This window comes from Pseudophryne corroboree, chromosome 5, assembly GCF_028390025.1.
Source record: "Pseudophryne corroboree isolate aPseCor3 chromosome 5, aPseCor3.hap2, whole genome shotgun sequence".
NCBI classification, from domain to species: domain Eukaryota; kingdom Metazoa; phylum Chordata; class Amphibia; order Anura; family Myobatrachidae; genus Pseudophryne; species Pseudophryne corroboree.
In genome coordinates, this window is record NC_086448.1 from 546,989,333 (window position 1) to 547,005,472 (window position 16,140).

The window sequence follows — 16,140 nt, forward strand, 5'->3', positions numbered from 1 at the left end:
TGGATTCTTTCAGGCATATTCAAATCCCTCGGCTGAACCTATTCGTTTAGCGGGTATTAGCCTGTGTGTGAATCCCCGATGGTGGAGTGAACCTCACAGAAAAGTCTGCGAGAAAACTGCTAAATTGGGAGTTCACGCTCATGGAAAATCCATTTGTTCTGCAGTTTACGTGGAATCGGTGAGTTTCTGTGCGGTAATCCCCGATTGTAGATGCGGGAAAAATTATATTTTAATATTTAATAGAGTAATTTTACCCCACACTGCAGGGATTGTAGCCGAGCAATGGACTGCTTCGAAGCAGGACAACCTTTTTTCTGCGCGTCATAGAGCACAAACAAGGAATCCATCTTTCTTATCCGAGCTGTTCGCTTGACATAGATTTTCAAGGCACGCGCAGCATCCACAATAGGTTGATTCAGGTGAAACGCAGACAACCTTCGGCAGGAACTGCTGACTAGCCCGGAGCTCCGCTCTGTCCTTGTAAAAGACTAAGTATGGACTTTTACATGATAAGGCCCCCAATTCTGAGACACGTCTAGCAGAGGCCAGGGCCAGTAACATCACCGTCTTCCACGTGAGGTACTTGTCTTCTACTGTCATCAGTGGTTCAAACCAGGAGGACTGTAGAAATTCCAACACCACATTCAAATCCCAGGGTGCCGTAGGTGGCACAAAAGGAGGTTGTATGTGGAGTACCCCTTGGAAGAAGGTCTGAACTTCTGGCAACACTGCCAATTTCTTCTGGAAGAAAATGGAGAGAGCTGAAATCTGGACCTTAATGGAACCCAGACGTAAGCCTTTATCCACACCAGCCTGCAAGAAACGTAAGAAACGTCCCAAGTGTAACTCTGTAGGCGGATACGTGCGTTCCTCGCACCAAGAGACGCGTATCTTCTCCAGATAAGATGATAGTGTTTTGACGTCACAGGTTTCCTGGCCTGAACCATGGTAGCAGTAATCTTTTTGGAAAGGCCCTTGTGAGCTGGGATGTTCCGCTCAACCCCCATGCCGTCAAACGAAGTCGCTGTAAGTCCGGGTAGACGAACGGCCCTTGTTGAAGAAGATCTCTTCTGAGAGGTAGAGACCAAGGGTCATCGACGGACATGTCCAGAAGATCCATGTACCACGCCCTCCGAGGCCAATCCGGGACAATCAGAATTGCCTGGACTCCCTGATTTCTGAGCGCTTGAGCACCCTTGGCAGCAACGGAATCGGAGGAAACGGGTAGACCAGCCGTTAGGCCAAGGCGATGTCATCTACTGCCCTCGCTTGAGGGTCCCTGGTTCATGAGCAATACCAGTGAAGCTTCTTGTTGAAACGAGAAGCCATCATGTCTATCTGCGGGCAGCCCCACCGGTGGATGATCCGTTGGAACACCTGATGGTGGAGACCCCACTCCCCCGGGTAAAGATCGTGACGACTCAGGCTTCCCAGTTGTCCACCCCCAGAATGAAGATTACCGACATTGCTGTTGCATTTCTATCGACCCAGAGGAGTATTTTTGACACCTGTAGCATGCAGGCTCTGCTTTTCGTTCCTCCTTGCCTCCTTGAGAGGCCTGAAGCAGAGCATTGTAGATCGCCCGAAGTTCCAGAATGTTGATCGGAAGGAGGGCTTCGTGGGCTGACCACCTGACCTGGAACTGCAGCCCTTGGGTGACTGCTCCCCATCCTCTCAGACTCGCATCCGTTATGAGGAGGATCCAATCCTGAATCCCAAAACTCCGGCCTTCCAGGAGATTGGAGGATTGCAGCCACCACAGGAGGGAAATGGCCTGAGGCGACAGCCGTATCATCCGGTGCATCTGAAGAAGTGATCCTGACCATTTGCTCAGGAGATCCAGCTGAAAAGTCCTGGCATGGAACCTCCCATATTGGATCGCCTCTTATGACATCTTTGCCAACAATCTTATGCAAAGATGGATGAACACTCGAGTAGGTCGGAGCACCATGTGGACCATCTCCTGAAGTGTTCTCACCTTGTCCTCTGGTAGGAAAACCTTCTGGGCCACAGTATCCAGCAACATTCCCAGGAACAGGAGCCGCTGAGTCGGCTCCAGGTGGGACTTCTGTAAGTTGAGGATCCACCCATGGCATGAGAGAAGTTGGGTAGTGCGGTCAATATGGAGCAACAAAAGCTCCCTGGATCTTACTTTGATCAGAAGATCGTCCAGGTTAGGGACAATGGGGGTCATTCATAGTTGATCGCTAGCAGCCGTTGTTCGCAGCGCAGTGATCAGGCTAAAAATCTGCATTTCTACGCATGCGTATGCACGTCGTACGGGTACAATGAGCATCGTAAATTTGCACAGAGTGTAACGAACATTCCAGTCGCACAGCCGAACGCAGGAAGATTGACATGAAGTGGGCGTTTCTGGGTGTCAACTGACCGTTTTCAGGGATTGTTTAGAAAAACGCAGGTGTGGCAGAAAAAACGCAGGCGTGGCTGGGCGTTCGCTGGGCGGGTGTGTGACGTCAAAAGCCGTCCCTCCGTCGTTAGAATCAACGCAACTGAAGAGTAACTACAGGGCTGGTCTTGTTTTGCACAAAACGATTTTGCAGGCGCTCTGCTGCACAGGGGTTCTCGCACTTCTGCAAAGCGAAAATACATTCCCCAGTGGGCGGCGACAATGCGTTTGCACGGCTGCTAAAAACTGCTAGCGAGCAATCAACTCGGAATAACCCCCAATATTGACTCCCTGGACCCGGAGCTGGAGCATCATCTCCGCCATCACTTTTGTGAACACCCTCGGAGCTGTGGACAGGCCGAAGGGCAGTGCCTGGAATTGGTAGTGATCGTCCAGCAGGGCAAACCTCAGGTGGCCAAATCGGAATATGGAGGTAGGCGTCCTTGATATCCAAGTAAACCAGGAACTCCTGTTCTTCCAGGCCCGCATTCACTGCTCGCAAGGATTCCATTTTGAACTTGAACACCTTCAGATAAGGACTTTAGATTCAAAATGGGCCTTACCGAAACCGTCCGTTTTCTGAACCACAAACCGGTTGGATTAATAACTCTTGCCCCGTTGTGGTATTGGTACTGGAACAATGACGTGGGACTGGACCAACTTTAGGATGGCCTGTTGCAACGTAACCTGCATAACTTCCAAAGCTGGTAAGCTTGATTTGAAAAATTGTTGGGGAGGAGCACTGTCGAACTCCAGCTTGTAACCTTGAGAAACGAGATCCCTGACCCAGGTATTCTGACAGGAAGCCTCCCAGACTCGGCTGAAGTGACGCAGTCAAGCTCCCACCTCGAGATCCCCTCGGGGTGGGTGGGCACCGTCATGCTGAGGCCTTAGTGAAAGCAGAACTGGTGGTCCGTTCCTGAGAACTGGTGCTTGCAGGCTTTCTTGATTTACCTCTAGTTGCATTGGAGGCACCTCTGGCCTTAGATCGAAATCTGTGAGACCGTACAGACGGCCCCAGGTAGGAGCGTCTCGCCGGCAGGGCCCCAGAGGGGAGAAACGTGGATTTCCCAGCCATAACTTTGGAAATCCATGTATCCAATTCAACCCCAAAGAGCCATTCTCCTGCATAGGAGAGGGATTCCACACTGCGTTTGCATTCCGTGTCCGCTATCCACTGACGCAGCCACAAGGCCCTGCGCGCCAACACTGCCATGGCAGAGGTCCTAGCATTAATGTTCCCCATCTCCTTGAGGGAATCACAGAGGACGCGTGTAGTGTCCTGAATATGCTTTAGGAGGGTCACCATAGTGACCAGGGGCATAGCCCCAGAGATGCCCTTCTGAATTTGAGTGGCCCATGAATGAATGGCATGGGACATCCAGCAACCCGCAATGACCGGCAGTTGCGATACACCTGCTGCCATGTAAATAGATTTGAGTGTAGCTTCTATTTTCCTATCCCCAGGATCATTTATGGTCGAGAGACTGATACATCAACCCCCGGGGGTTCCTCCCAAAATTTCCTATCTTCAGGAGCAAATGGGAAAGTGCGCAAAAACTTTTTGGACACTTGGAATTTTTTGTCTGGATTTTTCCAGGCCAACTTGAATAGGTCATCTAACGCTGCAGAATCAGAGAATGTGACATTAGGCTTGTTTTGTGTAAAGAAAAACAACTGCTGTGATGCAGTATCCTCTAGAGGGAGCTTTAACATGTCCCGTCTAGCTAGAAATAGGGGTTCAATACCCTGACCAGAATCGGTATCCCCACTAATGGGGTCCAAGTCCTCCCCATCCTCCTGTATATCCTCATCTGTATCAGATAGTAGAGCAGACAAACCACGCTTTTGTGGTTCTGCATGAGAGGAAGGGGGATGTGTAACATCTGCCTTAGCAGCTAAATCTGCAACAGCCTGTTATAGTAGCTGAGTTTTTTTGAACATTGACAGTGAGCTGGGATGACATATCCGACATCATATTTTTCAGAGACCCTAGCTATGCGGGCTCTGGACCCTCTCCTCCAGCCCCTTCACTGATTTGTGAAGATTGGCTGCATTGTTCACAAGAAACAGAACCAGATGATACTGGAGAGAATCTAGTGTGACATACACTGCACAGCTTGTGTTTACCCATGTTTCACAGTAAGCACAATAACATACACATACATATTCCCAAACATTTTTTAGAGGTTCTCAGGAGCGCTTTGAAAGTAAAAGATCACCAGCTGGCATTAGAAAGATCATAAAACGCGTTTCTCCACCTGTCTTACCTGTAGAGCGGAGTGTAAAAATGTATGTGTTCTTATATATATATATATATATATATATTTATATATATATATATATATATATATATATATATAGAGAGAGAGAGAGAGATTTATTATATCTGGAACAAAACGAGTAGTCTTTTTTTTTTTATAAATACAATTTTAGAACCATATCTCCTGTGTAATTGTAAAATGGCCATGTTTAATATCTTTCGAAAAAGTAAGCTTTGACATTATCTGCTTCTGCCTGAAAATGCTGCTGCTATAATGGAACTTCATGACTACTAACACTTTTACTGTGTGTGATGGATTCTGTACACGGAGCAAACAGAACTTGTACTTTATAGCCTTTTTATTCTATAGATTGTAATTTAGGATTGTGGTAAAAAAAAAAAAATCATTGATCTATCTCTCCGGCAGCTATTTTTAGTTTTGCAAGGTGAATTTATTGATTATATAAGTACCTGCCTCCTGCAACACTACCCCCCCCCCCCCCCCCTCCTCCTCCACCACCACCCTCCCTGGTGTGCTGCAGTGGAAGGACTGATTGTCAGGAGCGAATCCGTTGTTGATCCTTTTTTGCTATTGAGGTCGGCCATACACAAGGTGACGAGACTTCTAAATGTGACATGCGCAATTGAACTTACGATCTTGTATGCAGATTACCTATATGATTGTTGTTTTTTTTACTCTGCATGTTGAGAAGTTATTGCACCATGAGGCGCTTGTTCCATCTCTATTGATTTCCAGATCCTTTTGCTACTAACTCAGCAGCATATTGAGGAACTTAGCAGCCATCCACAGGGACATCTGTGGAGAAGAGTGTAATAAAGACTCACAGGAATACCCCTGTTTCTTTTCCATTTGAACTATACAGCTTTGGAAGTAAAAGAAGCAGTGCACTGACTTAGCGCTACTGTATTTCTATTAATTTAAGAATGTTTGTTCTGTGTTTTACTGCTTTTGTTTACTCCAATGTAAATTTGCTGGGGGTTTTTGTGGATCACATTCACCTGATTCACAGCAACATAGAAATCCAGCTAAACTCATAAAAATCACGTCTTCCATCACCCTACAGATCACTAAAATGTGCCTTATGGAATGCACGCTCTGTTTGTAACAAATTTAACATCCATCCGTGACCTCTTCATATCTAGCAACTTCAATCTTCTGGCTATAACAGAAACCTGGCTCACAGGGACTGTAAATACTATTGAGACGTTATGGGTAGAAATTGCATGCGGGGGGTAAAGGGATAAAGAAGTTATTATTGGGGTTACGCTACAGGCCGCCTTGTATTAATGTGTCTGTCGAGAAATTGTTACTGAATCAAATTGAAAGAGCAGCAGGAGTAGGAGACATAGTAGTGATGGGAGACTTTAACTATCCCGAGATAAACTGGAAAATCAATTCATATGATACGGCTAGGGGCCAGAGCCGGCCATTGGCATAGACAAACTAGGCAATTGCCTAGGGCATTTGATATGCCATGGGGCATCAGCAGCTTCTGCTGATTAAAATTATATGCAGCATGCCTATATTCTGTGTGTAGCATTTCATATGCAGATAAAGCCACAGTCTCACACAGTATATTGGCATGCTGCATATAATTTTAATCAGCAGAAGCTGCTTGTGCATCCTAGCCACATAGCAATGCAATTAAGATGCATTTTCATAGAAAAAAAGGTGCCCGACGTTAGCACTGAGGCAAGATTTATGAGGACACATCTGTATTCAAGCAGAGGCAGAGGTCACAGTGTTAGTGGCAGTGTGAGTGCTGTGTGCATGTAAGTGGGTTGGTTGTGCAGTAGTGTTCGGAATATGTGTAAGGAGCATTATGTGTGTCATGTAAAAATACATTAATAATGTGCAGCAAATGTGTAAGGGGCACTGTGTGTCATTATGTGTATAAGGGCATTAATAATGTGCGGCATATGTGTAACAGGGTACTACTGTATGTGTGTCATTATGTGTATAAGGGCACTAATAATGTGCAGCAAATGTGTAGGGGGCACTATGTGTGTTATTCTGTGTATAAGGGCATTAATAATGTGCGGCATATGTGTAAGGGACATTACGTGTAAAAGGGCATTAATAAAGGTTGTCATAATGTGTAAGGTGCATTATGTTTGTAAGGACATTAATAATGTGTCTCATATGTGCAAGGGGCATTACTGTGTGGCATTATGTGTATAAGGTGCTCTACTATGTGGCGTTGCATATAGAAAGGGCACTACTGTGTCGTCTAATGTAAATAAAGAGCAATAGGGTGTGTTGTAATGTGAATAAGGAGCAATTCAGTGTGATGTAATGTGAATAAGGGGCTCTACTGTTAGGAGTAACGTTTATAAGGTAAAGTGATACTACTGTGGGCTGTAATATGAATTATGGAAACTATCGCATGATCAAATGTTAATAAAGTTGCAGTACTGTGTAGCGTAATTGGAATTGGGGTTACTATTGTGTGGCCATGCCCCTTACCAGCAAAAACACACCCCTTTTTGGGCTGTGCGCCAAGTGTGCGAACTGTTCCTATTCAAAGTATAGGGGTACAAACCCCAAAATAAGGACTACTATGGATGAGGGGTGATGGTGCTGGGAAAGAGGTGCAAGGTCAGAGGCGGAACCAGCGGTGGTGCTAGGGGGCACCAGCCAAAATCAAGCCTAGGGCATCATATTGGCTAGGGCCGGCTCTGCTAGGGGCAATATGTTTTTAAACACGCTAAATGATAATTACTTAGTTCAATTAATCGAGGAACCAACTAGGTACAATGCAATCTTAGACCTGGTATTAACTAACAATGGGGAATTGGTATCAAATATTGAAGTAGGAAAGCCCATAGGGAACAGCGACCACAATATGGTCACATTCAATATCAGTTTTTATAAGCAGTCCTATACTGGCTCAACTAGGACCCTAAACTTTAGCAAAGCCAACTTTGACATGATGAAGGAAGCGTTAAGGGGCATTGAATGGGAAATTCTGTTTCAAGGAAAAAATACTACAGAGAAATCGGATGTATTAAAATCACTGCTAATTAATAATACTCGTAAATTTATTCCCACCAGCAGCAAAAAAAGGAATAAAAATCCCAAACCAATGTGGTTTAACAAAAATATAAAGGAATTAATTGACAAAAAAGACGAGCATTTAAAAAATACAAATCTGAAGGGGATGCGGATTCATTTCAGCACTATAAGGACTGTAACAAAATATGCAAAAAAGGAGTAAGAGCGGCTAAAGTAGAAACTGAAAAACTAGTAGCAGAGGAAAACAAAGCGAATTCCAAAAAATGTTTTAAGTACATCAACAGCAAGAGACTAAAGAAGGAGAGTATAGGCCCTTTAAAGGACAAGAGGGGAGCCTTAATCAAAAATGATAATGACATAGCAAATTAAACAAGTTTTTTTTCAACGGTATTTACCAGAGAGGACCAAATGCTGGGTCTAACGCAAAATCTCAACAAAGATAATGTCCCACTGCTAAATGCTTATTTATGTGAGGAGGTAGTCTGTGACAGATTAAAAAAGTTAAAGATTAATAAGTCACCTGGTCCCGATTGGAATTCACCCGAGGGTTCTTATGGAGCTGCACGCTGAACTAGCAAGACCTCTATTTTTGATCTTCATGGATTCGGTTAAATTGGGTATGGTTCCCAAAGACTGGCGTATAGCGGAGGTAGTGCCGATATTCAAAAAGGGGAGCAAAGCTGAACCAGGTAATTATAGACCAGTTAGTCTTACATCTATAGTGGGGAAAGTATTGGAAGGTATTCTAAGGGACAGTATTCAAAAGTTCCTTGAAGCAAATAAGGTCATTATAAGGTACCAAGATGGATTTGTGAAGGACAGATCATGTCAGACCAACTTACATGGCTTTTATGAAACAGTAAGTGTAAGCTTTTGACACTGTACCACACACGCGTCTTATCTATAAGCTACAAGAAATAGGGCTAGGGAGCACAATATGCACTTGGGTCAGTAATTGGAGCAGCGCGTTGTGGTCAATGGATCATTTTCAAATTGGACTAAAGTACTACGTGGTGTGCCACAAGGGTCTGTACTTGGGCCTCTTTTGTTCAACATTTTCATCAACGACCTAACAGTAGGTCTAGAGAGCATGGTGTCAATTTTCTCAGACAATACCAAATTGTGTAGGGTTATAAATACGGAGGGAGATGCTGAGTCTCTTCAGAACAACTTAACTAAACTGGAAGCATGGGCAGCAAAATGGAGAATGAGATTCAACACAGACAAGTGTAAGGTAATGCACTGTGGGGGCAAGACCAAAAATAACACCTACACACTAAATGGGGTAATATTAGGGGATTCTGTACTAGAAAAAGACTTAGGGGCTCACTTAGATAACAAATTAAGCAGCAGTACCCACAGTAGGAGTGCAGCAAGGAAGGCTAATAAGATATTAGCATGCATAAAACGGGGAATTGATGCAAGGGACGAGATTATTATACTCCCATTATATAAATCACTAGTGAGGCCACATCTTGAATACTGTGTGCAATTTTGGGCACCATATTACAAAAAGGATATCCTGGAGCTAGAAAAGGTTCTGAGGCGGGCGACAAAATGAATCAAGGGCATGGAGACTCTGGAATACGAGGAAAGGCTTGCAAGGCTAGGCATGTTTACATTGGAAAAGAGGAGACTAAGAGGGGACATGATCAACATCTACAAATATATAAGGGGTCAATACACAGAGCTTCGGAGGGACCTGTTTTCTATAAGATCAGCACAGAGGACACGTGGTCACTCGCTTAGGTTAGAGGAGAGGAGTTTCCGCACATTGAGGTGAAAAGGTTTTTTCACAGTAAGGACAATACATGTTTGGAATTCCCTGCCTGAGAAAGTAGTAATGGCGGACTCAGTCAGCACCTTTAAGAATGGGTTAGATAAATTCCTATTGGATAAAGATATACAGGGTTATGGTGCTTAGGCACGCATTATAGTTAATATAGATAGTCCTAACATAAAAATAACTAGTCCTATAATAAGACTGCATAGGAGACCACAAATAGGTTGAACTCGATGGACAATTGTCTTTTTTCAACCTTAGTTACTATGTTACTATGGGGGACATGTACTAAGCAGTGATAAAAGTGGAGAAGTGAGCTAGTGGAGAAGTTGTCCATGGCAACCAATCAGCATTGATGTAACATTTATAATTTGCATACTATAGAAGTAAAGAGAGTAGCTGATTGGTTGCCATGGGCAACTTCTCCACTGGATCACTTCTCCACGTTTAATCACTGCTTAGTACATGTCCGCCTATGTTACAATAAGACACAGCCTCTCCTTTAGAATTGGCACATGGTGGTCTCCACTTCACACACATCTCCAGGCCTGGTAACCATAAAGGAGGTGGGCTTGGGCTATTACTTTCCCAATCTTTGGCATACACTGTTCTATCACAGGTTCCATCACTCACATTTGCATCATTTGAAGTACATTTCCATCAGGGTTTACTCTCCTTTCTCTCTGCGTGTTGCAGCTATCGCCCACCTGGTCATCCCAAATCATTTCTGTAAGATTTTTCTGCCTGGCTCCCTCACTTCCTATCCTCTGACATCTCCACCACCATCATCATGGGTGATTTCAATATTGCTTTTGATTGTCCAAAATCTGCTTCTCACACCTCCAAACTACTCTCTCTAACCTCCTCTCTCAGCCTCTCCCAATGGACTGACTCCTCTACTCATCAGGAGAACCACTGCCTTGATCTAGTATTCACCAGACTATGTTCTATTGCTGAACTCACTTACACTCCTTTCCCCCTCTCAGATCACAACCTTATCACCTGCATGCTCTCCTCCATTAATTTAAACTCTGTGTTGCTGAAGTCCTCCAATACTCCTCAAACCCGCAGAAATATTAACACAATTAATCTTAAAGAACTTTCCATCTCACTCCAACAACTGCTTTCACCTATTTCTGAATTCACCTCTCCTGAGATGGCTGTATCACACCTGAACCAGACTCTAGAACTAGCCCTTGATGAAGTGGCTCCAGCTACTCATCACACTCCACGTAGGCCTAGATGTCAACCAGGGTACTCTAAATTAACAAGACATCTACAAAAACTCACACGTAAACTTGAATGTCAGTGGCGTAAATCTCGTATTTCAAGTGACTTACTCACATATAAAACTGTCTACCACTCTTATAGAAATGTCCTGGACACTGCCAAAGAAACACATTTCCAAACGCTTATCTCTGCTAAAGCCTCTAACCCCAAATGACTCTTTAATACATTTAAATCACTTCTGAATCCTCCCTCACCTATCCCACCTGCCACTATCAAGGCCCAAGATCTTACTTCCTGCTTCAAGGAGAAGATTGATAAGATCCGAGATGAAATGGTATGCTCTTCGTCAGCCAGTGTCCTGCTCAGCTCTTTACCTGGACCCTCCGGCACTCTCTCTTCATTTGATCCCACAAATGAAGATGAAGTATCATCACTCTTCTCATCCTGCTTCTCTACTACCTCTCCTCTTGATCCTTTACCCTCACAAATAAGCTCTGTCTCTGCTGCTCATCCCTACCTTAACTAACATCTGTAATCTCTCTCTCTCTACTGGTATTTTTCCTTCACTGTTCAAGCATGCAGTGATTACTCCCATTTTGAAAAAACTAAATTCTGACCCTAACTCTCTCTGAAACTACCGCCCTATCTCTCAGCTCCCTTGTCTCTCTGAGCTACTTGAGAGACTTGCCTACACTCGACTCCCACACTTTCTTAACTCCCACAACTTATTGGACTCATTTCAGTCAGGCTTCCGTTCCCAACACTCCACAGAGACAGCACTAAAGTGGTTAATGATTTGGTCACTACGAAGTCTAAAGGCCATTACTCACTACTTATTCTTCTAGTGCTATCGGCTGCCTTTGACACTGTTGACCACTCTCTTCTCATACAAACACTACAATCCCTAGGTCTTAAAGACACAGCCCTTTCTTGGTTCCTGTCCTACCTATCCAATCGCTCCTTCAGTGTTCGCTTCTCTGGATCTGCCTCCTCTTTGCTACCTTTTTCAGTTGGAGTACCGCAAGGCTCAATCTTGGGTCCTCTGCTTTTCTCAATCTATACCTTATCTCTTGGTAAACTAATCAGCTCATTTTGATTTCAGTATCATCTGTACGCAGATGATACTCAAATCTACCTATCCTCCCCTGATTTGTCCCTATCTGTACTGGTCCGTGTCACTTAATGCCTTTCTGCCATTTCATCTTGGATGACATCTCACCACCTCAAACTTAATATTTCAAAAACAGAGTTAATTATATTTCCACCGGCCAATAGTAGGTACCAACCTGATATCTCTATCACTGTTGAAAACTCGACAATCAACCCTACCCCACAAGCTCGCTGCCTAGGTGTCATCCTTGACTCTGATCTGTCCTTTGTTGCCCACATTCAATCTGTCTCAAAATCATGTTACATGCATTTATAAAACATATCCAAAATATGACCATACCTAAAGCTTGGTACAGTACACACTGTACAATTATCTGGCAGATAATCTGACAGATCTAGCTGGTTGTAATGAAATTCTGGTAATGGATGAGAGCAAATTACAATATAATTTTTCCCAAACACTGTAAAACTGTTAAAAACAGTCGTTCAAGCAAGTTGGTTAAATTTGTGTTTAACCAATTTGTATGAACAACAGGTTTTGTTCATTTTCCAGTGTTTGGGAACAAATGATAGATTGTAATTTGCTTTCATCCATTACCAGATTTTCTTCCAGCCAGCTAGATCTGGCAGATCATCTGATAGATAATTGTATAAGTGTATACCTAGCTTTACACAAGACACTTCTAAAACTGTAATCCATGCCCTCATTATCTCCTGCATTGATTATTGCAATAGTCTCCTAACTGGTCTTCCCAAAACGAGACTCTCAGCACTACAATCCATTCTGAATGCAGCTGCGAGGCTAATCTTCCTCACTAGACGTTCATCGTCTGCAGATCCCCTCTGTTAGTCCCTCCATTGGTTACTTGTATTCTACTGTATTCAATATAAAATACTTTTACTCGTACACAAGGACATTAAGCAAACTACACCAACATACATCACTTTGCTTATCTCAAAATATCTCCCAACCCGACCTCTTTGCTCTTCACAAGATCTGCGTCTCTCATCCACACGTATTACTCGCTCTGGCTCACAATTGCAGGACTTTCTTTAGGCTGCACCCACTCTGTGGAATGCCCTACCATGCACAATTAGACTCTCCTCTAGTCTCCAAACCTTCAAGCGTTCCATGAAAACTCACCTCTTCAGGCAAGCGTATCAAATTCCAGAACCGTCCACATATCTTTCATCAACCTTCCTGTCATATTGCACTCCCTCTGCACTGTCCACACATATCCTCACATGTCTTCTCATTCTTCACTTTCCCTTCCTCTCGACCCTGGTTCATCATTGCTGTGTGACCATATCATAGAGCCCACAGGAACCTTTGGTATCTGGTGGACGACTCTGCAATAGGTAGCACCTATCCTTGTGTATCCATGCCTATTTCCCTATAGATTCTAAGCTTGTGGGCAGGGCCTTCCTACCTCTATTACTGTTTGTTATTACCCAGTTTTGTTATATCATTATTTCCAATTGTCAAGCACAACAGAATTTGCTGTGCTATATAAGAAACTGTTAATAAATAATAAATAAATAAATAAAAAGCAAAGTGTAACTGTACTTTTTCATCCCATTATAGAAGTCTGTGATTGTCATTGGGGCTGGTCCAGCAGGACTGGCAGCCGCACGGCAGCTTCACAACTTTGGCATCAAGGTAGGAGTACCTTTTCTGTTCGATATTAGGGAAAGAAAAAAAACCTAGAATACTTGTGTGGAAGTAGCTTTCAAATGCCTTTTAATGACCTTCTTAATGAAGTTCTTTGTAGTTTTGTTACCGACACATTTTCTTTTTGCCATGTGCTGTTACACAGCAACACCTTCTGTTTTTATTAAAGTGGTAGAGTAAATTTTATTTTGTGAAAGTAAATAGTTTTCAAGCATTCATGTTACCGTTTCCTTTCCAACACAAAAAGTGAAGTACACTTTTAAATGAAAGATTTAACAATAAAGTGATGGGACACTGGCACTGTTACGCTAATAATAAATATAATAGTTCAAATAATGTAAAGTCCATTTTTTTATTTTTTTATTCTTGAGGGCAGAGGCCCCTGAGATTGAATACTCGCCTCAACAAGGTGAGAAAGTAGCATACCTCAGTTTCTTTTTTTTTTTAAAGATGTTAAATCGAGTTCAGTGAACATTGTGGGGATTGGGACTTCGAATCTCTCTATCTACCCAATCCCACCACCTAGAAAAATAGGGGTACCCTAATTTGAAACATAAAAGATAATGCTTGGTCATCACACTGATCACCAAACATTTACCCCTGCACTACAGATCTCCCATGCCTGGACTGTAGTATTGTGGTGGTGGCGAGGGGGGGGGGGGGGGGGGAGGAGGAGGAATCTATAGCACATATCTCACTTGTCTTGTGTGAAATAAAAAAAGTAATCTCATTTAAAGAGGTAGGTTGTCTAACCATCTGCATTTGGAAGCTGAATGGAATTTTAGCATATTTATAAATAGTTCTACTTGTGCGCCCTCAGAATCTGTTTGGTACATGGTTTTTGGTATCCTATTCTAGCAGTAGTGTTATTCTTGAGGTGCTGCCCCTGAATATAGCGCGAGATAAGGGTAAAATTCTATATTTGTAGGTTGTCTAATGTTTAAAATGATAGTCCTTGTTGGACTACAGTAGTCTTCCTGCATATAGCAAGCGTCTAAATCGAGTCAGTGAAAATAAAAATAAAAAGCATTTTCATTTCAAGTGCAGATTTTTCTCCATCCGCTAAAAGACAATGGAGTTACACTGGGGTAAAGATGGGGTGATGACTGTAGCAATGGCATTAATTCTCTCAAGAATTGGAGTTGGCTTCTCCCCTCCTATACTCCATCAGCCTCAGTCTCTCTCTTTCTTTCTCACTCTCTCTCTCTCCTTCCTTCCTTCCTTCCTTCCTTCTCTCTTTCTTTCCCTTTTTTCTCTTCTCTTTTCTTTCTTTCTTTCTCTTTTCTTTCTTTCTTTCTTTCACTTTTCTTTCTTTCTTTCTCTTTTCTTTTTTTCACTCAGTCAGCCGGGCAGATTGCAAGGCTGCTACATTATGCTGGCGCTGTGGGCAGCTACCTAAGGGATCCACCACGACCGCCAGTGTATACATATAGCCCACCCTTTGGATAGCAAGGGGTGGGTGATCAAGTCACAGTGGGCCCCCAGTCGATAGGATGCAGCAGCAGGAAGGGAGTGTTTAGCACTGAGGGTACAGAGCACTGTTCCCCTTTTACACCTGTGCTATGCTTCCTACAGTGTGTCGCTCTGGCATTGCTGCCATCATTTTCTAAATCTGTGCCACAGTAGGAAGATGGCTGGGGGCAGAGCTTGGCGTCAGTGCTAGCCAATCAGGTGTCCTTGCTCAGGTGGCTGCGCTGGGGGATCCTTTCTGCATTGGAACTCAAAATTGATCCCGGCCAGCCTTTCTGCCCCTGAAAGGGGTAGGTCTGTCCCCTCTCTTGTTCCTGGTTCGTGTCTGCATGCGGCTTGCCGCCATTTTACAGAAGCACGAGACAGCACAGTGACAGCACTCCCTCCAGGCTATACATGGTGGCAGCACTCTCCTTCCTCCTGCTACCGTGTTTGTGAGTTGCACTGGGAGACACTGGGGGTGTCTGCACCTAGTTTCAGATTTACTATAGGCTGCAGCCTCTCCTTCCACATTAGTTGGGGTAGCTCTGAGTGCCTTGCATCTACTCTCTGTAGCTGCTGCTTAATATATATGTGTATGTGTAGATTTCTAAACCATACTGCTGCCTATTGTGTCTCCTATTGTTTATCTGCATTGAGTGTCTGCTGTGTATCTTCTCTACCCCTTCCTTATTCACACCAAGGCCGGGAATGGTTGTGTGGTGATTTTTCATGCTCAAAATCTAAGAAAATGTTTTCACATGTGCGTTCAGACTGGTGGTCAGTGTGTGACACCTGTGAGTCAGAGGTCAAGCCCGTGTCCGTTCCTCCGCCGGCAAATCCACCGTTCTGGGTGACTACACTGATAGGAGCAATGTCTGAATTATCCCTGCATCGCAGCAGGTTTACAACTGTATAGAAGTGTTGCAGGGGACCCAGGGGCAGGGCCTTATCAGGGGCCTGTTCCCTCTGATAAGGCCCTGCCCCCTCTTCTCAGGCTGCAAGACAGGTTGGGCTCAGGGTCTTGCACACTTTTGCAAGGCTTAGTCCACATTTCTTCTCTGGAACGGATGTTAGAATCCTCAAAGTTCTGACAGTTCCACTTGATAACTGTCTCAAGAGATGACTCCCTTCAGTAGTACAGTCAGGTGAGAACTTTTTAAAGGTTGCCTCTCTTCCTGTGGTGGAC

The 16,140-nt window shown here is 43.9% G+C and overlaps 1 protein-coding gene across 2 annotated transcripts in view; it reads left to right on the forward strand.

The window, feature by feature from the left end:
* Positions 1-16,140, forward strand: part of KDM1B (lysine demethylase 1B) — a 173,283-nt gene that overhangs the window by 126,152 nt on the left and 30,991 nt on the right. For both annotated transcript variants that reach the window (XM_063923227.1, XM_063923226.1), the window contains exon 11: positions 13,416-13,490. In XM_063923227.1, the coding sequence (XP_063779297.1) occupies positions 13,416-13,490 (75 nt within the window). The remainder of the gene's footprint in view (positions 1-13,415; positions 13,491-16,140) is intronic.